The sequence below is a fragment of the Ovis aries genome, chromosome 10 (assembly GCF_016772045.2).
Source record: "Ovis aries strain OAR_USU_Benz2616 breed Rambouillet chromosome 10, ARS-UI_Ramb_v3.0, whole genome shotgun sequence".
Classification (NCBI taxonomy): domain Eukaryota; kingdom Metazoa; phylum Chordata; class Mammalia; order Artiodactyla; family Bovidae; genus Ovis; species Ovis aries.
In genome coordinates, this window is record NC_056063.1 from 81,619,834 (window position 1) to 81,646,186 (window position 26,353).

A 26,353-nucleotide genomic window follows, 5' to 3' on the forward strand; every position below is an offset into this window, starting at 1 on the left:
AAGTTGGAATAAAAGTCCTTATTCTGGGACTTTCCTGGTGGTCCAGCGGCTAAGACTCTGTTCTCCTAATGCAGGGGGCTCCAGTTCCAGGGAAGCTATGGGTTTCCCTCATAGCTCAGTCAGTAAAGAATCTGCCTGCAGTGCCTCGAGTTTAATTCCTTGGTGGGGAAGATCCCCTGGAGAAGGGAATGGCAACCCTCTCCAGTATTCTTGCCTGGAGAATCCCATGGACAGAGGAATCTGGCAGGCTACAGTCCATGGGGTCGCAAGAGTCGGACACGACTGAGTGACGCTCATTTCATTTCCAGTTCGATCCCTGGTCAGGGAACTTGATTCCACATGTGTCAACTAAGAGCCCCCACGCTGCAAGGAAAGGTCCTGTGAGCCACAACCAACACCCAGCGCAGCCAAATCAATAAACAAAAATATTTTTTAGAAGTCTCTCTTCTTCTCACGTCTGTTTTCACACTGTGCAGGTCAAACTGCTCAGGATGAAGAGGAGTCCATGTAAAACTTGACACCAAAACTTGAGTTCAGAAGTTTTACGGGGAAACCAAGGGGTTCACGCAGCAGGGTGGGGCAAGATGAACCTTTACGCTGTGCGCACGGCCTGGTTTGAAAAATGGGCTCGTGCACGCCTATGGGCAGAAGGGTTTGGGTTACTGCAATCACAGAGAAACATGGGAGGCAAATTAAAGTAACCAACAAAAAAGAAAGTCAAAGGAAAAGAAAACAAGCAGAAAAGGAAAATACTTTGAAGGCGCTTTTTCCATAGGAAAAAAATATTTTATTTTTTTAAGAACAAATTCAGTTTGAAACAGGTTTGGAACGTGACTTCATTGGCTGGGGGCTAACTGCAATGTGGAACTAAAGCAGATCAAAAAACCTATGACAGGCTATCAAAATAAAACAAAGAAAAGAAAAAATATTTATAACTCAAGCATAATACTGTGTTACTTACAAATTGGACAACGAAATTTTAAATAAATATTCATGGTACATAATTACGGCACAAATATGCAGCAATTTGGCAACCTTTTATACCATTTTTTTTTCCTCATTACAGTGCAAAGGGGAATGACACTGCTGTTTAACAAGCTGTAGCTAAATACATTGCAAAATTCAGATTTTATACAAAACATCTTGCTTAGACTTTATAAAAAACCAACATTGCTCTATGTACACAATCTGGGTAAGAAAAGCCATATCTGTCTCGTTTTTCATGTGTATTTTTATTAAAAAGGTGAATAAGGCTACTGTAACACCCCAAATCCATATACAGTAAAATCTGAACTTATTTACAGCATCTTCACTTAAACATTATGGTGCAAATTCCAAAGTCAGGTGACTAGGGATGAGAATACAAGGAAGGCATTTACAGTAACTTTCCAAAGCTGAACCAACTTCAGACAAAGGGACAGTTGGTAGATTGTCATATTCTGCACCACACACAAAACAGACGCACAGACTACTTGTCAACTGCTTGCAGGCAACTCTTCATCAACTCATCTGATTTTTTTCACAGTTTAGCACATACTCAAAATGTAGCCAACTGATGACGCACACCTTCAATTGCATTGAAATCAGACTGGTTCCCATTTCTCCCCTTCCTGCCCCTCTCCCCCATCCTAAAGGTCAATTTTTGATGGCTTACAAGAAAACCTTGTATGAATGCACGTACAGGAGAGGCCAGGGTGATGGAAAGAATTACATATGTACTGTGGCTGGTCACCATAGCAACCTTTCACAGAAATATGATATAGATATATATAATATATACTGGCGATATATATTATACATATATGTACACATGTATACCACACACCCACTCACACAAACACACACACGCACTTTGGACCAACATCATTTTCAGGTTCAGGAAGCAGAAAGAAGAATTTCTGTGACAACTCATTTTTGTAGGTATTCACTGGAGGTTTGAGAACCTTAAAATGCTGTTGCTTTTTTTTTTTTCCTCCCAATTCAGAAAGCAAAGTGTTACCATAGTAACGGGACTATGTTAAAGATGTCTATTTTGCATAGCACATAAAAAGTAGGTTTCCTGTTTACTCGCTTCTTTTCCCAGCAGGGAAGGGGCGAGGGGAGGGGGGAGAGAGGAAGGAAGGGGGTCAGGTTGAACTTTCAGCCGAAGCCCCCTGGACGTGACCCGGTGGATTCTAGCGAACACTTCAGCCCACGAGGCAAGGAAAACACAGCGCAGAAGCTAAAGGCCGGCACATCTTCTCATTGTTGAAAACACGACGCAGTGAACACTGATTTCCTGGTATTTGGGGCTTGCACTTCCTAATCTATGGTGACGTGACATGCCTTCAGAGGACTTGGTTATTTTTGTGTTTGCTCCCATTATTGTTATTTTTGGAGTAATGTCGTTTTTCCCAGAAGTAGCAGTCCAATTAAAAAAAAAAAAAACAAAAAACACGGAGCGTTTGAGACCACTTAATCGCCACAAATGAGTTTCACATCTTCTGGTGTGGATTGTGTGCAATCGTAAAATATATATTAGTAAAACTCTTTCATTTTATATCCCTTGTGTTCTATATACCTATTATAAACACATCCTACCTTCCTTCTCCCCGCCGGACATCATCATTTGGGCCCTCGGGACTCCTAGGGGGGTTGCCACGTGGGCCTCTCCCTGACACAGTACCGGGGACTGCAGTCTCGATCAATACCCACCCCTCGCCCCGAGGCCAGGGCGGCACCACCATAAACCAAAGTGTCACGAGGCGCGATGAGGAGGTGGGGCGGGGCGGGGGCGGTGGCAGGGGAGGGGCGATGAGGGGGCGGGGGGATCTGACCTTCCTTACGGATATGAAGATGCCTTAATAATTAATGTCAATGATGATGGAATTACAGCCCGTGTGACCTTTGGCTTTTTAAACTTCTAGGTCAGATTTGGCTCTCTGCTATTCTCCTAAAGGCTCTCCCTGTGTGAATAAAATGTGATAAGTATAGCAGCTGGGTCCGCTTTAAACAACATCCAAAGCAGACCGAAGACTTCCCTACAGCTTCACAGCTGTACGTCTATTGCCAGTACCAAGAAACTCCTGCCCGAATCACCCTTCTCTCCAAGCCTGGTCCTCTACCAACAATGCCTCTTTGTTCCACCCGGCTAGAGAGGGACTGTTTATTTCTTTTATTTTTCCTGTGCATTGCTATTTGATAAGAGTGAATTCCTTCAAATGCACCCTAATCTACGGTGTGTGTCGTTGCGTCTCCTGCTTGCCTCTTAAAAATCTTAGCAAAACCAAAGTGCTGTGCTCTCTAATTGGGGCTTTCCCTTCCCAAATCTTGTTTCAGAGGTGGCAGCACGGAACCGCCTTCGCAGACAGCCTATGAGTCTCCCCCACGCCCCCTTCTCACGAAACTCCTCGTTTTCCTGGGCTGACAGCCGAGCATCTGGCTGGAAGGCTCTTCTTTACCCGCAGACGCCATTCCTATCAACGTGTGGCCCCTTTCACTGCGGCTGTTGTTGCAAAAGGATGGGGTAGGAGACGCCCAACGTTAATGTCCCGTGAGTGATGCGAGTGTGGCGTGGGGTGGGGGGGAATCTCGTGTGAAGGCCTGCAGAGCCCTGGATGACAGGGCGTGTGCAACAGTGAGGACTAGAAGCCAGCGGTCTCCCGAGGCCTCACGCAGCCAGAGTCTGTGCGACAAGACAAGTCCGGGGTGCAGCTCAGGAGTAGGGGGTCGGGGGGCCACGCCCGAGGCGGAGGGCGGCCCCGCCAGGCCCGGCGACCCAGGGGCCTGGGATGCTCCCAGCTCTCGCTCCTTCCCACCAGCCGCTCGGTCTCCCGGCTCCTGCGGAGGCCTGCGGGCGCGCGCTCGTGGTACCCAGTGGTACCCGGAGGAGGAGAGGGGCGGGGCGCGCGCGCGCATCTTCTACGCGAGTCTTCCGACGGCCGGGGCACATCCTCCGTCACCGCGGCCGAAACGCTACAGACTAGTAAGCTGTCCGACTCTACGGGGCTCTTCCGGGAAGGGGTGTCCCCGCTCCCCGCTGCGCGTCAGTCCGTCGCAGACACAGGGGGTCTCGGACCCTCGGCGGGCGGCAGCGGGGACAGTAAGTTTCCTCCGGGAAGCGAAGGCACCGCCGAGGCTCAGACCTTGTAGTAAATGTTCGCCGGGCTCTGCGGGGGCATCTCCTGGACTATGTACACCGGGTGCCCGTAGTCCCCGCTGACCTTCTCGTAGTGGGGGCAGAAGACACTGTCCGCGGTCCTTAGCGGGATGATGATGTCGCTGGGCTCCGAGCCGTTGTTGTTGCCGCCGCGCTTGGGCGTGGCGAGTGTGCTCAGCGACAGCGTGGCCGTGTGCTGCGGCGAGTGCTTGCGGTGCCGCCGGCGGTACTTGAGCAGCAGCACCACCAGCGTGATGATGATGACGATGAAGATGATGCATCCTGAAGCTATCCCTGCGAATAAGGCCACTTCGGAACCGAGGATATTGCTCCCAGAATGTCCGGCGCTGCTACCGTCTGTGCTGGAACCTGTGGGGAGGGTGGGGGTGGGAAGAACAGTCAGAAGAGTCAGCTCTGTCCCAGGGGGCTCTGGAGCGCTGCTGGGGATGGGGGGGAGTGTGTCCAGGCGGTAAAACTCAGCGGGGGACCAAGCATTTCCCTGGCAGCTAGACTCTGGTAAAGCAATCACCTCATTTATTAGCCACAGGCAAGGGTAAATCAGAAAATCGGAATTGACCAACCACTACTATATATAAACTAGAAAACCAACAGGGACCTACTGTGGGCTTCCCTGGTGGCTCAGAAGGTAAAGAATCTGCCTGGAATGCAGGAGACCCAGGTTCCATCCCTGGATCCAGAAGATCCCTTGGAGAAGGAAATGGTAGCCCACTCCAGTGTTCTTCCTGAAGAATGCCTGGTGGGCTACAGTCCATGGGGCTGCAGAGCATCAGACACCACTGAGCAACTAACAATACAATACAATACTGTATCGCCCAGGGAACGATACTCAGTATTTTGTAGTAACTTATAAGGGAAAAGGATCTGGAAAAGAGCATATATGCTTATCACTGTGCTATACACCTGAAACTAACAGGACATGGTAAATTTTGTTTAGTCACTAAGTCCTGAGTCTTTTCCGACCCCATGGACTGGAACCCACCAGGCTTCTCTGTCCACGGGATTTCCCAGGCAAGAATACTGGAATGAGTTGCCATTTCCTTCTCCAAGGGATTTTCCTGATCCAGGGCTTGAACCTGCATCTCCTGCATTGGCAGGCAGATTTTTTTTTTTTTTTTTTTTTAACCAGCGAGCCACTACTGTACTTCAGTTAAAACAAACAAACAAAAAACAGCTAAATGCAAATGGCAGAAGCCAGCCCTGGGGGGAGACGGGACTCCAGGTGGGGCTTTGAAGCTGCTCCCAGACTGCTTCATTTCCCCTCCATACATCATCGTCCATCAGCTGCGAGAACGGGCTGTGACAGGCAGCCCTTGATCTTGCCCCACGTCTCAACCCAGGTCAGCCAGCCTGCAGCCACCAAAGGGCGCAGGAAAGGAAGTGGCCAGGCCTTCAGGTCAGCGTCTGCCGCTCAGGCGGTACAGCTCTTGGACCGCCTTCTGGCTCGGAAGGCTTCCTGGGAATCTCCAAACCCCCTGTCATTAAGGACAAGCCCCGCCTACCCGCAGAATGGCGGGAGCGCTTGCGAAGAGGGATGGGGCCTGGGAAAACGTTCAACCCGTAACTAGTTTGTATTACTTGATTTACACTTAAAATATATCTGGAAGGCAGTAGAAACTCTCACACGGAACAGACTGCCAACCCAAATGTTAAGCACTAAAAAACTGCCTGGCATCATTATATTATCCATTTATCAGTTTGTCATAAGAATTTGACACATCTTGTCATTGAAAGTTAGAAATAACAACTTCCCTCCTTGACGCTTGGAAAGAGATGGAATACTGCTACAGATGCTAAATTCGTGCGACTACCAACCAGGCGTTCAGATCTGACGTCTGCTCAGCGACCACCACATAACAAGTTCATTCCAGTGGTAACAAACACATAGCTATTTGCTCAAAGACTGCTAAAAAAGCGAAGTTACACAACAGTTTTATCCAGTATTCTAAACTTTTGCCAGGACTCCCTTTAATATCTCATTTTACACTGAATTCGTGGAAAAAAAAAATTTATGAAACCACCTGGAAAATGTAGCATTGTGCAATATTTTAAGGCGTTACCACCTTAAATGTAGAAGAGGATCAATCAGGCTCTCTGTGGATTAGATATAATTAGATGAGGCATTAGAGCCTTAATTATATATACATTAACACCGGCTTGAAGCTAGTGTTGCAACCAGCATGATAAAGTGTCAGCCAATGAAAATAACTTTGATCTGAAAGAGCAGTGCTAATAATTGGCACTTAGATTTGATGGATTCTGCTCTCTTGAAGCTAAGACTTTTGTGGGAGTGAATTATTTTATTCTGATTGGGTAATGGTGATGGACAGGGAGGCCTGGTGCGCTGCGATTCATGGGGTCGCAAAGAGTCGGACACGACTGAGCGACTGAACTGAACTGAGAGGGAAGATTACTGGCTTCAGGAAGTACAAGTTCACGTTCTGGGGCAGAAGCACCTGCACTCTGATAGTCCCCGCTGTGTGCAACACAGTTAAGTGTGGTACACAGTAACAGTGATACACACAGACTAGTCACACACAAGTCACACTGCTGTACCTGAATTTGGTTTGACAAAGGGACTTGTTGTTGAACTTCTTCCATTTGTACCAGCTTCGAATTCTGGCCTCCTCGTTGGATCATTATGCCTGGTTGACCCAGCGGAACTTGCATCTATATGGAAAACAGGCAGTTACTTACAGCACAGAGATCTGATGGGATCTACCTTTAGGAGCTGGATCTAAATCTCAAGAGGCACGAATAGCAATGAACGTAAGATTCTTTATGCAAAGTACAGTAAGATGCAAGAATATAATTTTCCTTTGAAAGCACAACAGTTCTACTAGTTATTTCAGAGGTTTAGCTAGTGAGGCCATCTGTGGAAACTACAGGGATTCTTGCATTTGGCAGGCAGAACATTGCAGATGACATTTTAATTTAACTGTGCGAGTTGACTGACTACTACCCCAATTTCTAATTAGAAGAATAATTCTCTCTGCACAAGAGGTCATCTCTGTGTGAAAAGGCTCAGTGAACACAAGTCTTCCATAGTCAAGAGGCAGAAATGGGCAAAATGGCAGAAACTTTAGTTTGCATTCTGGGTATTTTAATTGTGAACCAAAGGGGGTGTTTTGCCTTGAAGAAGGAAAAATCTATCTGCAGATACAGACATGGCCATAGACACTGAACATGGCTGACCTCAACTTTTAGAAGTGTCTCCAGTAAAAAGAAATGGGCTGCATCAACTTAAGGAAGTCGGTCAGTGGCTCGAGGTGCACAGAAAGGTTTGCTTTGGAAACTAAGCTGAAGAGTGAGAGGAGGCGCGTGTGCGCAGCCCTGGGGGCAGCCATACTAGCTGGGGGCCCAACCAGATCAGAGGCTCCGTGAATCAGCAGACGGTTTTTTACCTTGTCCAACTTTCATGAGGATCTTCATGGCTCTTGTCTGGCACACCCCTCCCTCCTGGTTATCCAGGCCCTCCAAAGACCCATTTGATGTAGCTGATCAAAAATAAAATGGACAAAACAAAAAAATAAAGAAAAAATCAGGAAATCAATAAGCCAAGTTTACATGAACATGAAATGTCTGAAAACAATTCGGAAAATAAGAATTCACTCTTAGTCACAGGTTTGCTGAAAGTATGGGATGCTGAAAGGCAAAACGAAAAAATACGGAAACAAAGAGCGATGGATGTCGTCCACACTGCCGCATGTATGACCTCTGGTTTCCAATGGACTTAAGCGCTTTCTCCTCCCTTTATAATCAACGGATTTCGTCTGAGTCTGTAGATAAAAGGAACGGCATCTTCCAAAAGCTGACCATTTTGGAGTTCAGCCTCCAAAGAGCAGTACAGTAAATACGGTAATTTCAAAATGTGGTAATCATCACCCAGCACCTGCTTCCTCTACTACTGATTTCCTGCCTCAAGAACAATTACCTTGATGCTCCCTGATTGTCAAGCGTCCAAGTTCTATAAACACTCAGAGAGGAGACTCCCACGCCCCGTTTTCTTTCCCCAGCCTTTCTGGAGCTTAAGAGGTTGTACTAGAATTCACGTCTTCCAGCTCTGGAGTTTTCCTCCTCCATCATTTTGTACTCGTCTCGAATGAATGGATGCGCTATTACCACCACCATCGACCTTGGTCAGACTCATCAACCAGACTCCCTGGCACAGAACTCTGGGTGGACAGAGCGACGTGCCCACTCACAGACACGTGCCCACTGCTCTGTGAGTCGCCCGGGGCAGCCCGGGACGTAAGGCAAGGACTTGGTCCAGGTCCACCACCTCGGTTACCTTTCCACCTTGAGGAGGAGGGGGAAGGCAGGATGTTTAACCACTCTCAGTGTCTTTTTTTTTTCCCCAGCAGTCCATGCCCTACTCTATTTGAAGACAAAGGTCTATCTCTTTAGGACAGTGAGTTCTCTGAAGAGCATTGTAACTAAAGCCGCAAAAAGACAGGCTGCTAGCTAACTTGCTGAGGGACAGGATTTAAATTACAGGTCAAGTTCCAGATGAGAAAAGGAAGTGGACGTTTAGACATTTCTATTCCTCCACAGTTCAAGGGGCAGGGAACATAAGTGTTTCACATCCAATTCTGCCGTATAAATCTTTCTCTATTATTTTTTTTTCTCTCCCCCCCCCGCCCCCCTGCCTTTTTGGTCATGCTGTGTGGCATTCTGGATCTTAGTTCCCTGACCAAGGATCAAACCTGTGGCCCCTACGGCAAGCCGGATCCCTAACCACTGGACCCTCATAGTAGTCTCCCTTCTCTAATTACCAAAGTCGTGCCTACTAACTCTATACTTTTAAAAGCACTGAAAATGGGACAGACTTTCTGATAAAAATACATCCAAAGACATTCTGTTAATGGGCTGTTTGTTTCCCAAACGGCAGGGCAGTAGACAAATCTGGATAGGTGTGCATGGAAATATGTATGCTGTGGATAATTACCTGAGCTGGAAAACAAGGCCTGAGTTGACTTGTTTTTGTGTTCTCAAGTTACTGACTTTACTTTCACTGTTTTCCTTAACAACAATGGCTGCCTCTTGTGTGTATAAATATCTCTTTGCTTATCTGAGTGCTTCCTTCAAGTCCAAGCTTACAATCATATCTTAGTCTTCTGTTCTTGCTGATACTGAGTTTCTCCTGGGAAACTGGACAAAAATTGCCATCATAATTTTTTTTTTTTAAGAGTAAAAAGTAGATAGTACCCTCTTATAGATGTCTGAGAAAATGTTTGGCAGATAAGTTAGAATAAATACCTAAGAAGCTTGCATGCTTTGGGGACTCTAAAAAAATTTTATTTTTTTCTTTCCATTTTCTGTCTTATTTCCCTTTTGTTTTTTCCAAACCTGGGCTTAAGTTTCAAAGTATCTTTTCCTCCCACAGGCCTAGAAGAGTATGGTTAAGTGTGAGCAGGCACTCTTTCTGAACAATATCAGAGCAGTACTATAATTGTCACTTGAGTTTTCTCAAAATTTAGGATATGTTTTTATACAGAAAAAATGGTGAAAAGCTGATGTCTTTATCTGGCTGACAGTCTCAAAGGTTTAGTTACTTAACTGAAGTGGAATTCCCATCTTTTCTAATTTATACACACATAAATGCACCCCAATGCAAAGTTCAATGACTAAGTGTTTCTTGCTAAAACTTTAACATGGAGCTGACGAATGATAAAAATAAGATTTGAAGGTTGATACACAGAAGAATAAAAAACCAACCAGGTAAGGGGAAGGAATATAGATTTATTTATTTTAACCTTGATGTAAAAAGATCAAAGATTCAGGTCTAAAAGTAAAAAATAAAGAAATACAAGAAAGGATAGCCAAGTCACAGCAGAGAACAGTCACTGGTGAATAACATTCAGAACTGCATCTGCAGAGGCAGAAACTACAGCCGACTTCCACTTTGTCAGTTTGGAAGCAGGAGGGGTGCCCGTAATTCGAGTGACTTTCCTTTTGATTTTAATTTATAGGTCAGTGCCTTTCCTGTGCCGTGGGAGAAGACCGCTTTGCATCTCCAACTGTGGACGTTTTTTCATTCCTTGGGGAAGGGAAAAAAGCAACCCTCAAGCGCTGGAGAGTCCCAGAAGGAAACCTGAAGATGCAGCTCTGGCTGAGCTCTTGAGGCCGAGGCCACTGCTGGGGTGGGGGCTGGGATGAGGGTGGAGGGGGCCCAGGAGCAGCAGGCTGTGACTGCGGAAGGGCCTTCTCTCCACTCTAGGCTCTGCATCCCTTCCCTCTAAGTCCACTTGGAAATCGCAAAGTTACTAGAAGATACTGAAAATTTCATTCCTAATGTTTGTTTTAGCATCCCAATACTTGGGTGTTCAAAAGGGTGCGAAGTGGGGGGTGGGTGGGATGAATTAGGAGACCGGAATTGATACATATACCCTGTTGCTTATCTTTAACTTTTCATTTTGTGTCGGAGTATAGCCGATTAACAATGTTGTGGTAGCTTCAGGTGAAGTGCGAAGGGACTCAGCCTTACAGGCATCCATTCTCCCCAAATTCACCTCCCATCCAGGCTGCCGCGCGCGTAACACTGAGCAGCGCTCCCTGAGCTGTACATACACGCTACTGACACTCCACTGTACAGCCCAGGGGACTCTATACTCAGAGCTCTGTGGTGACCTAGATGGGAAGGAAATCCAAACAAGAGGGGACATATGTGTATGTATCGCTGATTTGCTCTGCTGTACGGCAGAGACTAACACAACACTGTAAAGCAACTGTACTCCAATAAAAACTTAAAAAAGTGAATAGAAGGGGCTAAACTTTAAAATACAGTTAAGAGGGCCGGGCAGTCCAGTGGTTAGGACTTGGCGTTCTCCTTGATGAGGCCCCGAGTTCAATCCCTGGTCAGCGAACTAAGATCCCACAAACCATGCAGCTCGGTCCAAAAAAAAAAAAATACAGTTATATGTTCCACCACGAAAGGATTTTTGCCCTGAGTTAGGAAAGATGTAAGCTGTCTGGGAAAAACCCCCGTTTTAAGATGTGAGTACCAGTGGAAACTTCAGAAGGTAAACTTCACAGCAAGTTCAGTTATAAAATAACTCAAGAGTAACTTCAACTTATTTTATATTTAATCTCACAGTAAAAACTAATGTCTGTCTTCCTCACGACCTTCTTATCAAGGAATGCAGGGCTTCTGGTCCTAATCTAGAGGTGTCCCCTGCCCTCCCTCCACCCCCACCTTGAGAAACGGCACAGCTGAAAGTCTTCTGACCTGATGACACCTTATTATTGGCCATGAACTCTGAAATAAAGCCTCAAGATTAATACTCTGATTTCTGCTGCAACAGCTAGTCACCAACAAGCTTTAAAAAGCTTAGTGGCTGACTTTGAAATACAACAAGAAAGTGCTAATATTTGGGAGTAAAATCTACTTCTACTTCCGGAGACAGTTTTGCAATTATTCTTACTGTTGATTTGAATGTATTGGAAATTGTTAACTGGGAGACGGTAAAAATAAATTGCGAACCTCATTCTACTTAATTTTTCTTTGCATCTCTCAATCAGCATCATCTAATGCCACCACAATCATAGTATGACTGTACTAAATGGATGAAATTGCACTTAATCATTTACAGAGAAAAAATAACATTGTTATATCTAAGCTTTTAGTGCCCAGAATTTTTTTCCCCCCTTTACTCAGAGAAAAACTAGATTTTATCAAATCAAAAATTATCAGAAGAGTATCTCTATCTAGTTAGAAAGGAAGGTTCATAAAGATACATGGGCATTTTATAGCCTGCTTTTAAAAGCTTTTGCTTCTGGGATCTAATTGCACTGAGCAAGTGTATTGAAATCTCTAGCTTGTTCCCCCAGGGCCTGATTTTAAGTGGGTGGAGATCATGGCTCAGCGGAGGAGGGGGGGAAATACCCTGAGTTCATATTGCCTAAAAGTTCTCTTCACGTTTGAAAACTGCTCCGCAAACATCTGTACCTGCCCGTGTATTTGTACGCGGACTTAACTGCAGTTTCTCCCTAGCTGCAGGCAGGCAGTGTGCTGGTGATCTGAGTAAGAGAGGAGAACCAGTGGGCAAGGCATACTGCATTTCTGGCTGTGTTTTTGGACTGTGCCCACGGAGAGGAAGTCCTATCACATTCTAATGTGTCTTCACTTGGTGGTTATGGCTCTGCACCCGGGGGAGGGTGAGCTGGAGTCCTGGGTCTCGGCTGTTTTTATTTCAGTCTTCCACCTCGGTAAGTGGATGGAGCATTAACTGCTGGCTGAGTGCCGACGTACACTTGGGTCCATCCCATGCACAGAGAGGTCAGCACCAAGAAATTCTATAGAGTGGGCACCTCCCGACGAAGCACATCTGTCATTCTTAAGTTATGATGGAAAGAGTGAAACATCGAGATATCCTATGCAGGGCATTTCATACTATTTTATTTATTTATTTTCATGCCCACACCTCTCAGCTTGTGGGATCTTAGTTCCTTGACCAGGGATCAAACCTTCGCCCCTGCATTGGAGGCACAAAGTCTTAGCCACTGAACCGCCAGGGAAGTCCCTAGACCATTTTAAAATGTAGCTTACTGGGATGGGGCTGGGATGGAGTCGGGGGGAGGAGGGGGTTGATGGACATCCCCAAAGCAAATCCTTTTCTCATCAGAGAGATGCACCAAAGAGAGACAGATAATAAGCATACAGGGTCAGGAAATCAGAGTTCAGTTTTCTAGTAAGAATAAAAACTCTGTGTCCATATAAAACTGCACAAGACATAATTTGCTCTTATTTGGTTATGAAACAAAGAGCATTTTGTGAAAATCCTCTATCAACATCAGCTTCCTGGCACTGTCCGAGTCCGCCGTGTCATCTGATGCTGGCCATGCTAAGTGTGGTTTCTTCGAGCAGCCCTTATACACACGGGTCTCCTGAAACTCAGCTCAAGAACTGGAAGGACTTGAAGCCTATTACCCAGCACACTGAGGAACTAAAAGAAGCAAAACCAAGCGAGAAACTTGGAAAGTAAAGCGATGTCACTAAAATGCATGTGGCATGTGGATGGGGTTACTGTTTCCTTCCAGAGGGTTGCTATATAAGTTGAAAACCAGAAGCCTGAGAAAAATGGAATTACTTAATATGAACATACAACCCAGGGAGCTAAGATCTACCTATTTCGCACCCTGACATGAATTCATATTCAAAACATACGATGCATATTCAAAACATATATTAAAGACACAGGGATTCAGTTTCTAGCACTCAGTGTAGTTTAATGCCCTGGGTATCATAGTTATCCTCTAATATGCCAACTTCGAAGAAAAGTTCTAAACATGGAAATGCTAACAATCACTAAATGCCAAAAGGAACTTGCCCTTTGCTTTAATTAATAAAAACTTTTGAAACAAAAACATCTGTATAATGTGTCAAAAGGAGGATGAAAAAAAATCACTTCTAACTTCTTCTTTTTTATATGCTTTCCTCTGTGGTTTTATAGTTAAAGAAGTGGCAAATACACCACCATGGTTTTCCAAGGTCCTCACTATTTTTGCTTGGTGCAGTATCAAAAAAAGTTCAGCATTAATTCAAATCCCAGAATGCCTGATCTTAGAACTAAAGATTTATAGATACTTCTAAAAGTCTGGATTTGAAGGAAGAAAAATACAAAGGAAGACACAGGATGTGTGCATTTTTCACCCAAGGAAACATTGTTTCAGTTATGATGGGAAGAGTCACTTGAACTTAACCCCACATCATTCTGGCTGTGTTTTGACATTTTAAAGCAGTAAATCAGGCATTTGGAGGTAATAACTGGCTTAGCCCCAGTGACTTCTATACAACACGTTTAGTTAGTTTCTCCACTAGACAGAATGATTTGGAAAAATGAATTAAAAACCAAAGTCACAATTTAGCCCCTCCTCCCATATTAAACTACAAGTAAAGATACAAGTAAAGATACCTACTTCTCACGTAGCACTAGTGGTGAAGAACCTCCTGGCAATGCAGGAGACATGAGACGTGGGTTTGATCCCTGGGTCAGGAAGATCCCTTGGAGAAGGAAATGGCAACCCACTCCAGTATTCTTGCCTGGGAAATCCCATGGACAGAGGAACCTAGCGGGCTACAGTCCATGGGGTCTCAAAGAGTCGGACACGACTGAAGCAACTTAGCATGCATGTAGCAACAGAGATATGGGTATCCAGTATAAATGAATGCTCTTGAATAAAATGGTATAATTTTATTTTCCCAATTTTAAATGTTCACCATGAACAGTGATAGGATATTCTACTGACAACTCAGTAATGAGAGTTTTGAAAAATGTTTAACAACCTTGAAACAGTTTAGTCAACTGCTTCTGCTTGTGTGTTCACTAGAAGATTGTATGACGTATTACTTTTCCAATATTACTCTTTTGGGAAAGAGGGACAATGCAAAGATACCACTTAGAACTGAGTCTGCAGGCGCCAACATATGTTATTATTTCTCCTACTTCATAGGAGACTTGGATGTTGAGAGAATTCAGCCAATCGAGAGAACCGTAATAATCGAAAATAATAAATATGACCCTCAGAGCATAAGCGATTTCATCACAGCTTACTCATAAAACCCCTTCACCATGAGGAAGTATATACAAAGTCCAAGGTGGGGACAATCACTGAAGATGCTAAAAGCCGAAGTCACCTTTGGTGAGACAGCCCTGAACAGTCGCTGACTACACATAAAACCAGAGCGGAAAAAATGGGAAAAGGAGAAGAAGTGAATGTGTGTGTGTAAGTGTGGGCACACATCGCAGGTAGATGTCGATGACAGAAATACCTCCCAGGCTCAACGGCTGCTCTGACATTTCGCTGAGAAAGATCAAACAGTCCTGGAAATAAATCACCGGTCCCCTCTTTTTACAAGAGGCAGGCTTAAACACATGGGGTCCTTTATGAGTGGCTTACTTTATTTTCCTCAAAATATGGCTTGCAACACCTTGATTTGTTGATTTTTCATAAATTCTGTTGTGGGAAAACATTCCTTTCAGAGTCTAAAATTTTATTGCTACAAGTGATAATGATGTATGTAGGTAGGATCTCTCTCATTAGGCAAAACAAAAATTTCAACAAGATTTTTTAAAAAATAGAAAAAGCTTTGCATCAAGTGTGCTTTTAAGAGAGTGTCACAATGATTTAGAATTGAGAGAATGTGATCATTAACAGTAAAAGAACCTTCTACACACGACTGTCAACCTTAATATGGGCCAAAATCTACTTCAAAAGAGGAATGACATTTTAAAAATAGGGTGCCAACTGCCTGGTGGCCTAGTGGCTAGTTAGGATTGCAGATTTTCATTGCGACGGCTGTGGTTCAGAAAAAATTAGGGGGCCAGATGATCACGTCGATAGAATGACCAAACTCACATTAAAAAAAGAATGAGGTCAGAGTTCTAAAGATAAAACATAATGCCCTATTGTCTATATTAGCTTTACTTTGGCATTCTGATTTTTTTTTTAAATAAAAATGAGATTTCCAAGTCAAGAGAGAGTGATAACATCTAATAAAAACATTTTGGCCATGAAGAAGCGTGTGTTTGGGCAAATTATTTCCAGCACACAATTTCTAGCCCACTCCTGAGTGTTTAACGGTCTTCATCATTAAAATATCTTTGTGGAGATGTGGAAACCTCTAGATAGTGAAGGGTCAGAGTAAAAAGTTCATGGTGGGGCGGGCACAGCCCACAAGCCTCCTGCTCGTCCCTAATCACAGGCAATGATATTAATGACCCAGTAATTGGGAGACCGCGGCACTGAAGTGGAAAACTTCCATCTGAGGCAGAGTTCATCTCTGGGTGGTAGGGCTTCACCAGAGACTGAATTAATGCTTGCTGACAGTTTAGAACATAACACTGCAGATGAGAAAATGCATGATAGCTCAGACGGACATGATGTTATTTGCTTTGACCGCCTAGAGACCAGCAGGAACCCTGATAAAGTGCCCTGTCTGAATCTGCCCTACACGTGAACCTAATTCCATTCAGGGGACACGTCCTAGACTCCAAGAAGCCACATTTTCCACATGTTTGCATCAATAAAAGAACACCTGCAGCTCCTGGTTTAACATCAGGAATGATGAAACTGGGTTACTCCACCAAGGCAAAAAGCAAAGCGGGACGGTCTTTAATGACACACAGCCTGGCTCCTCTGAGAAGAGATCAACTGTGCTCCTGCCAGAGGTTCTGCCTGCCCACCCACCCATCCAGCCCTCCCTCCCTCCATCCACCGATCCACCCCTCCCCCCATCCACCCATCCATCCAGCCATTCCTCCATCCACCCATCCATTCCTCCACCCCTCCGTCCCTCCTCCATCCATCCATCCCTTGCTCCATCCACCCATCTACCCATCCTTCCATCCATTCCTCCATCCCTCTCTCCATCCATCCCTCCATCCACACAAACTGTACGCTTGTACTTGGCTAAGAAAATCTGAAGTCTCTTATTACCTCTTTTGTACACTTGAGAGATTTTTCATTATTTTTAATCTTACTATTAGCCACTTCTCACTGACAGGCAAAGCACACTGAACCCTTGAACATGAGGGTTAGAGGCCCCAACCCCCAAGCAGTCGGGAATCTGAGTCTAGTTTACGGTGGGCTCTCCACACCCGTGCTTCTTCCATATCCTCGAATTCAACCAACAGCAGTTCCTAAGGCGCTGGAATAGTTACTACAGAAAAAATCTGCACGGAAGTGGATCCAACCAGTTCAGTCCGTGCTGTTTAAGGGTCAACTGTACTTGATAAAACACAAAGCTCCGTCTTGCTGGAGAAGTGGAATTGACTGACAGTAGCTCTAAAGAGAGAAATGAAAATTCAGAAGATCTGATAAATTGCCACTACAACCACTGTTAACCAATGGCCCTTTCTACTTTCCTACTGCTCTATAGCATTTTCGCAGGGCAATTTCAGGGCATATGACTGAAGTTAGCCATCACTGTGATCACGCTTAGTCGCTCAGCTGTGTATGACTCTTAGCGATTTCATGGACTATAGCCGCCAGGCTCCTCTGTCCATGGGGATTCTCCAGGCGAAAATAGGGAGTGGGTAGCCATTCCCTTCTCCAAGGATCTTCCCAACGCAGGGATGGAACCCGGGTCTCCTGCACTGCAGGCAGATTCTTTACCATCGGAGCCACCAGGGAAGCCTGAGGGTACTTATACATTTACACAACACAGGCCAGCACCTCTGGTCCAACACGTCTGATCCAAGCAGAGGTTCCTGGGTATCCGTGGTGAGCACCCATGCTTGGGGGCCTGGGTATCCATGCCTGCTACTGCCATGCATGCACTCTGTATGAATATATGCTGTCTCTGCTGCCACCATGTATGTGACATGTGTGTCCCAGTATGTAGGGCGCTCTGGCTGTAGACTGTCTTTCCTCTCCATCTGTACACAGGTATGTGCCTGACAACCCCAAGGAGCACCGGTAGCATCTAATGATGCTGGGCTAAGAGTCTGAAAACCTTGGTCTCAGTTTTGCCCCTGACACCCCATGCCCGTGTGAACTGTACTAACCTACTCACACATCCTAAGTTTCTGTTTTCTCACGGTGATAAAAATTCCTCTGTCACCTGTGTTTTGAGACTGCACAGTGACACAGAGGATGTGAGGCCATAACACTTTCTTGTAAGTGATCAAACACCCAGAGCCTGAGGTTTCAATCTGTCAGGAACACACCCAGGACTCTTAAGAATGATATAAATAAGTTCTTGCCAAGTAATCTTTTCATGTCTGTCTAATGCTTCCTGGCTATTTCTTGAAGTACTTTATTTTGCTTTAAATTTTGATTTTCATGATAAATATTTAAAGGCTATTAAGAAAGAAACGCGTCCTCATGCTTCCACAAAGTCTCCAGGACTGTTCAATTATTTACAAGTCTAAGTAAACTTTGCAAAAGCTATAAATACAGGTGCTAGGGAAATTAAGGTTTAATTTATGAAACAGTAATGGCAGTTTTATTCTGAGCAATTCCTAAATAATTTTTTTTTCCAAGGAATTGCCTTCACGCCTCATGTACTCTTATTTCACATGAGAGGCTTTTAGTCTCTCCCCATTGCTTTAAGGACCAGAGTCATCTTGTCCGTTCATAGGTTATTCTGGGAAAAAGGAATGGTGCTCAGAGGACAATCTCTGTCTAGCTTTAAATAAGATAAGCTGTCACTACCGCCTAGGTGACGCCATTGAACATGAACAGAGTCTCAACCTACAATAGCCTAATCCTCCTAAACCCCAAGAGATACGGGATAAATACCCCAGTGGCCATGACTCCAGCAGACCTGCAAACCAGGCATTTCCCAGCACAAGCTCCAGTGGAGCAGAAGTTGAGATTTTATTCCTGAAATTACAAAGAATTTAAGCTTTATTCATATTAAATTGAACAAGGAGTCTTACTGATGTACTCCACAAGAGCGCTTCCAACACGGTCATAAAAGGATTTTATGTTACGCTAAAAATAACAGAAATGATGCTTCTCATGGTCAGACCAGTGAAAGGAAGTATGGTCTCAGTTCGTCTCAGTGACGAGGCAACCGAGATGCCTACATTTTCTCTAGAAGAACATGGATACCACGTTGGGATGCTGTGGAAATGACCAATAAAAACACAGCATCTCCTTTGTGTAACAGGGAATAGAGAAACGGACCTGGCAAGGCTGGTGAGATGCTAAGTGGGAGATGATTATACGTGTAGAAGACTCCGCCCAGTCTGTCTCTTTTGGGTCTTACAGAGGATCTGCTAACAAGCTTGGGCAATTCCTCCAACAAAAAGATCCATAAATGCATGTTTCTCAGTAAGGAAAGCCCAAGGACAAAAGAACTTTTATAACACTCCAAGAAGACAAAAAAAAAAAGGGAAGGTCTTATAATTAAGTTACGCAGCATTACTGAAACTTGTAAATTCTCCGGAGTTTCATTTTGTGGATGGTATTTCAAACAAATGACACTTTTGGAGCGCATCCTCCCTGCCTGCCAGCTCGCAGGAGCACACAGGCTTGCCTTTAATCTCCTGCCTCTTGCATGCCTCCACCCTCTGCCTCTCTCCAAAGAGACCCCCAGCTGTGCTTACTCAGGGCACCATGGTAAGCACTTCACATACAGCGCCCCACTTCAAGGCACATCATCCTCAGCTGACAGACAGGGGGCCTGAGGCAGGGACTGGTTCAGTTCCTTGTTGAAGGGCATTCGAGAACCCAGCTATGCCTGACTCCAAGCTCCCAACTGGGTTTTCCCAGGGGGCTCAGTGGTCAAAAACCCGCCTGCCAAGGCAGGAGATGCAGGTTCAATCCCTGGATCAGGAGGATCCCCCAGGAGAAGGAAATGGAAACCCGCTCCAGTATCCTTGTCTGGAGAATCCCATAGACAGAGGAGCCTGGAGGACTACAGTCCACGAGGCTGCAAAGAGTCGATGAGCATTCCACGATGCAGCCAATCAGTTCAGTTCAGTCGCTCAGTCGTGTCCAACTCTTTGCGACCCCATGGACTGCCGCACGCCAGTCTATGAAGCCAGCAGTTCTAAGTTAAAAATAAAAATGCATTTAATTCTTGAGTTTATACGCAAGGCAATTCTATGCCAGGTATCAGACCTAAATCCCTGCCCCAAAGTCGGATAAGTGACAGGCTCATACTGCCATGCTCTTGAACTTGATGATGTTCCGTGAGGGAAATACAGCTTTTGCCACCTTTATCATGTAAACAACTTATCAAATAAAGCCTATAATCAACTGCAGAGACCACGCATATATTCTAAAATAAATCTATGTGTAGGACATCTGAAACCTCCCATAATGATTTCGCTAGGGAAAGGGCTTATAGTACATTCAGCATATTTTATTTTTCATTTCTGTATATATATTTTTAATCTTTTGGCCACACCACTAAGCAGGTGGGATCTTAGTTCCCCGACCAGGGATGGAACCTGCACCCCCTCCACTGGCAGCACAAAATCTAACCACTGGACCACCAGGGAAGTCTCTATTCAGTATAATTAGTGCCACTTGCTACACTTAACTCCCAGAAACAAGAAAACCAAAAACCAACAAGAAAAACAAACAGGAAAAAGAAAACAGTCCACAAAACTACAGGAAATGGAATCTGCTGTTCTGTTTTGATTCTTTAAGAATGGTGTTTCCTTATATTTGTGTGCAAACATTTTAATTTATTTTGCAATTTTGCTCAGAAGTGGAGCTTCTGCCTAAAAAATAGCAAAGCTGACTGAGGAGCTTTCCAATTTTATATGCTCTGATAACATTTTAAAAAAATTTGCTTTGGAGAATGAAACCCATGATGGGCCTATAAAATGGTGACTCATTCAAATTCATTCAGCGTTTCTCAAGGAAGACTTTCCCGAGGGGTGGCTTTCCGAAGGACCACTGTGAACACAGCGGGGTGGAGTTACAGAACAGCATTTAATCAATCAAACAATCGTTAGAAATGATGTCTTTTAAACTGTTCCACAAATCCACATCTTGGCTATGGATCTGCGGTAAAAGAATGTACCAACCACACAAGGGTAAATTGGGAGGTGCCCTGAGCGGGCGGCGTTCTTCCTAACAGCTGGGCTGTGGGCATGGTTCACTTAGAAATTATCCACACAAGGGCATTCATTGTCACCGTCTCTGACTCACAGGTTTTTGGTAGTGTGATGAAAACCTCTTTGCAGGTATTTTGCAAGATTTTACGCTGTGGCTGGCTGACCAACCCAAGGGACCTTCGTGAGGGTTAATATGGCAAAAGGCCTCCACACCAAAACTGCTGATTCATTCAGCTCTGAATTATTAATCCCCCCCCCCTTTTTTTTTAACTTTTCAAATCCTTCAGCCATTTATTTATTCTCTTTTCATGAATAACTATTGATAAAAAATAAAAACAAATACATAAATAAATAACTCTTAAGCACCAACTATGCAGCCCATACTGTGCTTAGGTCTAGAAATACCCCGGTTAACAAAAGCTGAATCTCTGCTGTGGAAGGCAGAGAGAATACAAAGTGAAAGTGTTAAGTCGTTCAGCTGAGTCCGGCTCTTTCCGACCCCATGGACTGTGGCCCACCAGGCTCCTCTGTCCATGGGATTTCCCAGGCAAGAGTACTGGAGTGCGTTGCCATTCCCTTTTTCGGGGGATCTTCCCGACCCAGGGATGGAATCCCAGTTTCCTGCACTGTAGGCAGACTCTTTACCATCTGAGTCACCAGGGAGGCCCCAGAGATAATGCAAGTGAGTTATTAAACGATTCCAAAGAAATCAGTGACAATGACTCCCAATTTGATATCTGGAAGCAAGCAAATCCTTCTGGGTTATCACTTCTAAAACGAAATTGGAAACCAAGCATAAATTTGACACAAATAAGGCTGAGGACACAGTTAGGAATGCTTGCCTAGTATTCACTGGAGTGTTTTTCTGAGACTGGGCTTCCTTTGACAAGGGGTCACTTCGGAACAGATAATTATTTTATAAACTTTTTTTAAAAAATGTAAAGACATGATTTAAAAAAATAGACCTGTAGCTTATATAAAATGTTTGTCTTTGAGGCAATTAAGAATCAGAATGTAATAAAAACCAGACCAAACGGCTGCAATATCCTCACCTTTGGAAGATTTAAGATTAGGAGATTTTATTATGCAAATTAAACCCAAGGTTAATGACTGACCCAGGTCACCTGAAAAAGTCAGTTCCCAACATGATGAAAACCCGGATATATCATTTTGCCCCACACCAAAGCAAATAATCATCTAGGAGAAAACAAATTAGGATGAACACCTGTCACGTCCTTTCTTAGGGGAACTCAGCAGATACTTGGCAGGTTTAAAAATACATTCTCAATCAAAAGTTAATATTGACTTCTAAAACTTAAAAAAAAAATGTGATGCCTGTATTACAAACCTGTTAATCCTACAAATCAGTGTCTTTAAAGAGTTTACAGTGGATCCTGCCCATTCAGCTGGAGAAGAGCCACCCTGACAAGAGACGCTAGACCAGATGAACACATCCAACCAGAAATGGTTTGGAACTGGAGACTTCCACCATTAGCCAGAATACGAACAATAATAATAATGAAGGCCGTTTCCTACAGAAGACATCAAACTTCAAAGAAATAAAATAAGTTTCTCATTAAGCTTAGGCAGAAGGACTAGAACCCAGGTCTCAGGGCTCCTGGCATCAGTTCGCCTAGGGAATGACCCAACACCAATTCCAATTCAGTCTACTGGCAACTCGGACTGTTCTCTGGGGGTTATAAACAACTGCTCCCAAGTGTCACTTCCCTTCTTCCTACCCGTGGAAGGAAACCAGGATACAGTAATGATGCTGACTGGACTAATACTCTAGCTGCTGCTGCTAAGTCGCTTCAGTCGTGTCCGACTCTGTGCGACCCCATAGATGGCAGCCCACCAGGCTCCGCCATCCCTGGGATTCTCCAGGCAAGAACACTGGAGTGGGTTGCCACTGCCTTCTCCAATGTGTGAAAGTGAAGTTGCTCAGTTGTGTCCGACCCTCAGGGACCCCATGGACTGCAGCCTTCCAGGCTCCTCCATCCATGGGATTTTCCAGGCAAGAGTACTGGAGTGGGGTGCCATTGCCTTCTCCGGAAGGTGCAGCCCGACAATGTATAGTACCTGAGTTTAACTCCAAATCTTTGCATCCAGCTAGAAGGTGCCTACTAGCATTGTCAGGCTTCCCTGGTGGCTCAGAGGTAAAGAATCCGCCTGCAGTAGATCCCTGGGAGAAAGAAGCGGCAACCCACTCCAATAGTCCTGCCTGGGAAATTCCATGGACAGAGGAGCCTGGAGAGCTATAGTTCATGCGGTTGCAAAAGAGTCAGACATGACTTAGTGACTAAACAACAACAAGAAATCTTATTTTTAAAAGTCTTTTTTTTTAAAAGACACTGTTGGACTTCCAAAAGCTTAAGATTTCCATTTATTTTACCTAATGACTATTTTATATTTTCAAAGATTTCCCTCTTATTTCATACATATTACCACCCCATCTGCTTGTCCCATCCCTCAAAAACACTTTTCCTTTCATTGTATGAGCACTCTGCTTTTAAATCTGCAATTCACCACTTTCCCTTTTTCTTTGTTACTTATTCTCCCTCAGCCACTCTCTGTGCATCACGCTGGTTTAAAAATAGGCTTTCTGTCGCTGTGGCATTTCAGGTTCACAGCAAAGGACAAGGATTAGCTGGTTATGACCGCCTTTGTTTTAATTACTAATGACTGTAATAAAAAAACAGAAAACAATATTGAGTACTTAATACGTAGTCAATGAATTGTTGATTTTACAGTTTCTCAACAGCAGTCAAGAGAGTTTCAGTCTGATCCCCCAGAGACGGTCTCCCAGTAGACAGCAGCTCAGCGCCCCTGACAAACTGGAGCCCACCATGACGAGTGGAGACTCCCAAAGAAACCAAGGAAGAGGACTGTACAGCTGTCCTAGGCACCCAGACTGGGCTCTGACATAGCCTGGGCCTGGAACAACCCTAACTCCTGCACCTAGTAGACGCAGCCTGCCTCACTGGATTTCACAGCCTCAGGAGTGAACAGCAGTAGCTCAGATAGAACCCAAAAGGTACACAGGATGTGTCAAATTAATTATATGGGGAGAAAAAAAAGAAATTCATCAAACAAACCTAACTTTATTCTTATTTTCCCAAATTTGGTTTCAGCCTGCCCGTGTACGACAGTGGTTGCCTAGAACTCCATCCTTTGACCTACACGCTCCCTGAGGAATGGGTACCATTTTACCATCTTGCTCACTGCTGAACCCCCTAGCACTGATGCACAGTTTCTGGCACAGAGTAAATACTAAATGAATGGATGGATGGATGGATGGATGGATGGATGAAGATAAAGTCATCGCACAAGATTCACCTATCAAAATCTCACCAATGTTTCTTAAAAATGGTTTTGTCAGTAGAGATGCTGAGCATATTCAAATATATCCAGTTATTTCAATGCTACAAAAATTCTAGGAGGCTCTTTCTCTTTAGGTATTTATATTAATGAGTATTACTAATACAGGGTCCTTCATTCAATTAAGGCTTCTTTAAAAAAAATGGACAATTTTCAGCAAAGATTCCCACCAAATTATTTGCCACAGTAATAATTTTAAGGAAACAAAAATGGATACAAACCTATTTAGCTTATCCTAATTTCTATAAAATAAGTGAATAGAATTATACTTACATATAATGTAATAATCTCTGTTCTTCTGAAATTCTAGACCCCAGAGGTTAGGGCTGAATTCTTGGAACTTGATAGTGAACTTTACATCTTGATCTGGTCTGGCACAGTTGAGAAGAGGGGTATTTTCCTTCTTAATAGTGCATCTGTCTGCTTGGTCTTTGTCCACCATATAAACTTTATAATATTCATACTGGCCAACAGTTTTAGAGTCCACCTTGGGGCAAATAATATCCAATTTGTCTCCTATCTGTGGGTATAGTACCAGTCCTTGTCCAGGTAGAAATCTAAAAGCATAAAAGAAAAGGTACCATTGAGTTTATTTTAAAAAAAATTAACCGTGTTAATGATAGTGACAACATAGTCAGACAACATCAAGAATTCCAAACTGCAATTTCATAGTTCCACACTTTTATTGATCAACAGTATCTGAGTTCACTTTGCTGACAAAAGTCTGTATAGTCAAGGCTATAGCTTTTCCAGCAGTCATGTATGGATGTGAGAGTTGGACCGCAAAGAAGGCTGAGTGCCGAAGAATTGATGCTTTCAAACTGTGGTGCTGGAGAAGGCTCTTGAGAGTCCTTTGGACTGCAAGGAGATCCAACCAGTCCATCCTAAAGGAAATCAACCCTGAATATCATTGAAAGGACTGATGCGGAAGCTCCAATACTTAGGCCACCTGATGTGGAGAGCAGACTCATTGGAAAAGACCCTGATGCTGGGAAAGATTGAGGGCAGAAGGAGAAGGGGCCAACAGAGGATGAGATGGTTGGATGGCATCACTGGCTCAATGGACGTGAGTTTGAGTGAACTCGGGAGATGGTGATGCACAGGGAGGCCTCGCATGCACAGAGAGTGGGACACCACTGAGCGACTGAACGACAACTCCCTGAGTTCAGATCAGCACGGGATGCGTGTATTTAGGAACTAAGCTTTAAAGAAAAAAAAAAAAAAAACACCAGAAAGAAACCACACTCCTATCTTTACCCAGCAGGATCAAGTCACCCTGCCGATAGTCCTCTCCCACCCCCTCACTTGTAATATTTCAGTGCTCCTTTGTGTAACTTCACAATGCCTTTTCCTTGATGGTGACTCAGACCTTCCCACCTGTTTGTTATTTTTTAACCATCGGCAGCCTCCATTTATTGGGCATGCCGCAGAAAGACCGCATCAATCCCAGGGAATGGTGGATGCAGTAAGACTTTGTTGTCCTGTTAGTTTCCATTTGCTGTTGATGCTAATTAACAGACAAGTTTCATCAAGAATGTTTCAAATTACTTATCATAATTAGTCAGTCACTGATCCAACAATGGCTCCTTTATTACCCTGAACAAAAGAAACGTCTTACAAACCCATAAAAAGTCAACCAGAAATAATTAGTTGGAGTATTGATTCAGCTGCAAGATGAAAAGTCCCCAGCTCAGGAGGACAGCATCTACTGTCCTGGCCCCACAAACCATTTTCCCCCTCCCTTGAGATATATTTGCTTCAATTAATTCTTAGGTGCAGATCTTTAGAACCCAAACTCCTGATACACTATCCCCACAATGCTCACCGCTAACAGCCTCCCTCCTCCCCGTTCTTTCTTCCCAGCTCTGCTGCTGAAAGATCTTTCCTATCAGGGAGCTCCTCTGAGAACCCGAAACAAGAACTTCTCAGTGAACATCATTCTACAAGTGTTAACATTAAAAACACACTTAGAAACCCATCTCGTTCCTTCCGAGGAAACCAAGCCTGCAGGCTCATTCAAGTATTAAAGTCTGAGAACAAAGCGTCATGTCTGATCCAATGTTTACTGAACCAGGGAAGGCCATCAGCCATGATCATGAATGGGTCGTAGTTCACTGAGAGAGAGAGAAAGACAGAGAAAGAAAGAGAGGGAGAAACCAGGAGGGATGGGGCGTCCTCAATTTCAAATCAATACTGAAAGAACAGGTGATGACGTGTGCTAATGAGCGGTATCAATTTTTCTGAAACGTGCATGAGGTTGATTATAAAGCATCACAGAACATAACAAAAACTAGATAGC

At 44.2% G+C, this 26,353-nt stretch overlaps 1 protein-coding gene across 1 annotated transcript in view; it reads right to left on the bottom strand.

The window, feature by feature from the left end:
* Positions 1 to 764: 764 nt before the first annotated feature.
* Positions 765 to 26,353, bottom strand: part of EFNB2 (ephrin B2) — a 49,084-nt gene continuing 23,495 nt past the window's right edge. The window contains exons 2-5 of the mRNA XM_004012234.6: positions 24,328 to 24,611; positions 7,561 to 7,653; positions 6,713 to 6,826; positions 765 to 4,507 (exon numbers count right to left, since the gene is read on the bottom strand). Coding sequence (XP_004012283.1) covers positions 4,119 to 4,507; positions 6,713 to 6,826; positions 7,561 to 7,653; positions 24,328 to 24,611 — 880 coding nt within the window. The 3' untranslated portion in view covers positions 765 to 4,118. The remainder of the gene's footprint in view (positions 4,508 to 6,712; positions 6,827 to 7,560; positions 7,654 to 24,327; positions 24,612 to 26,353) is intronic.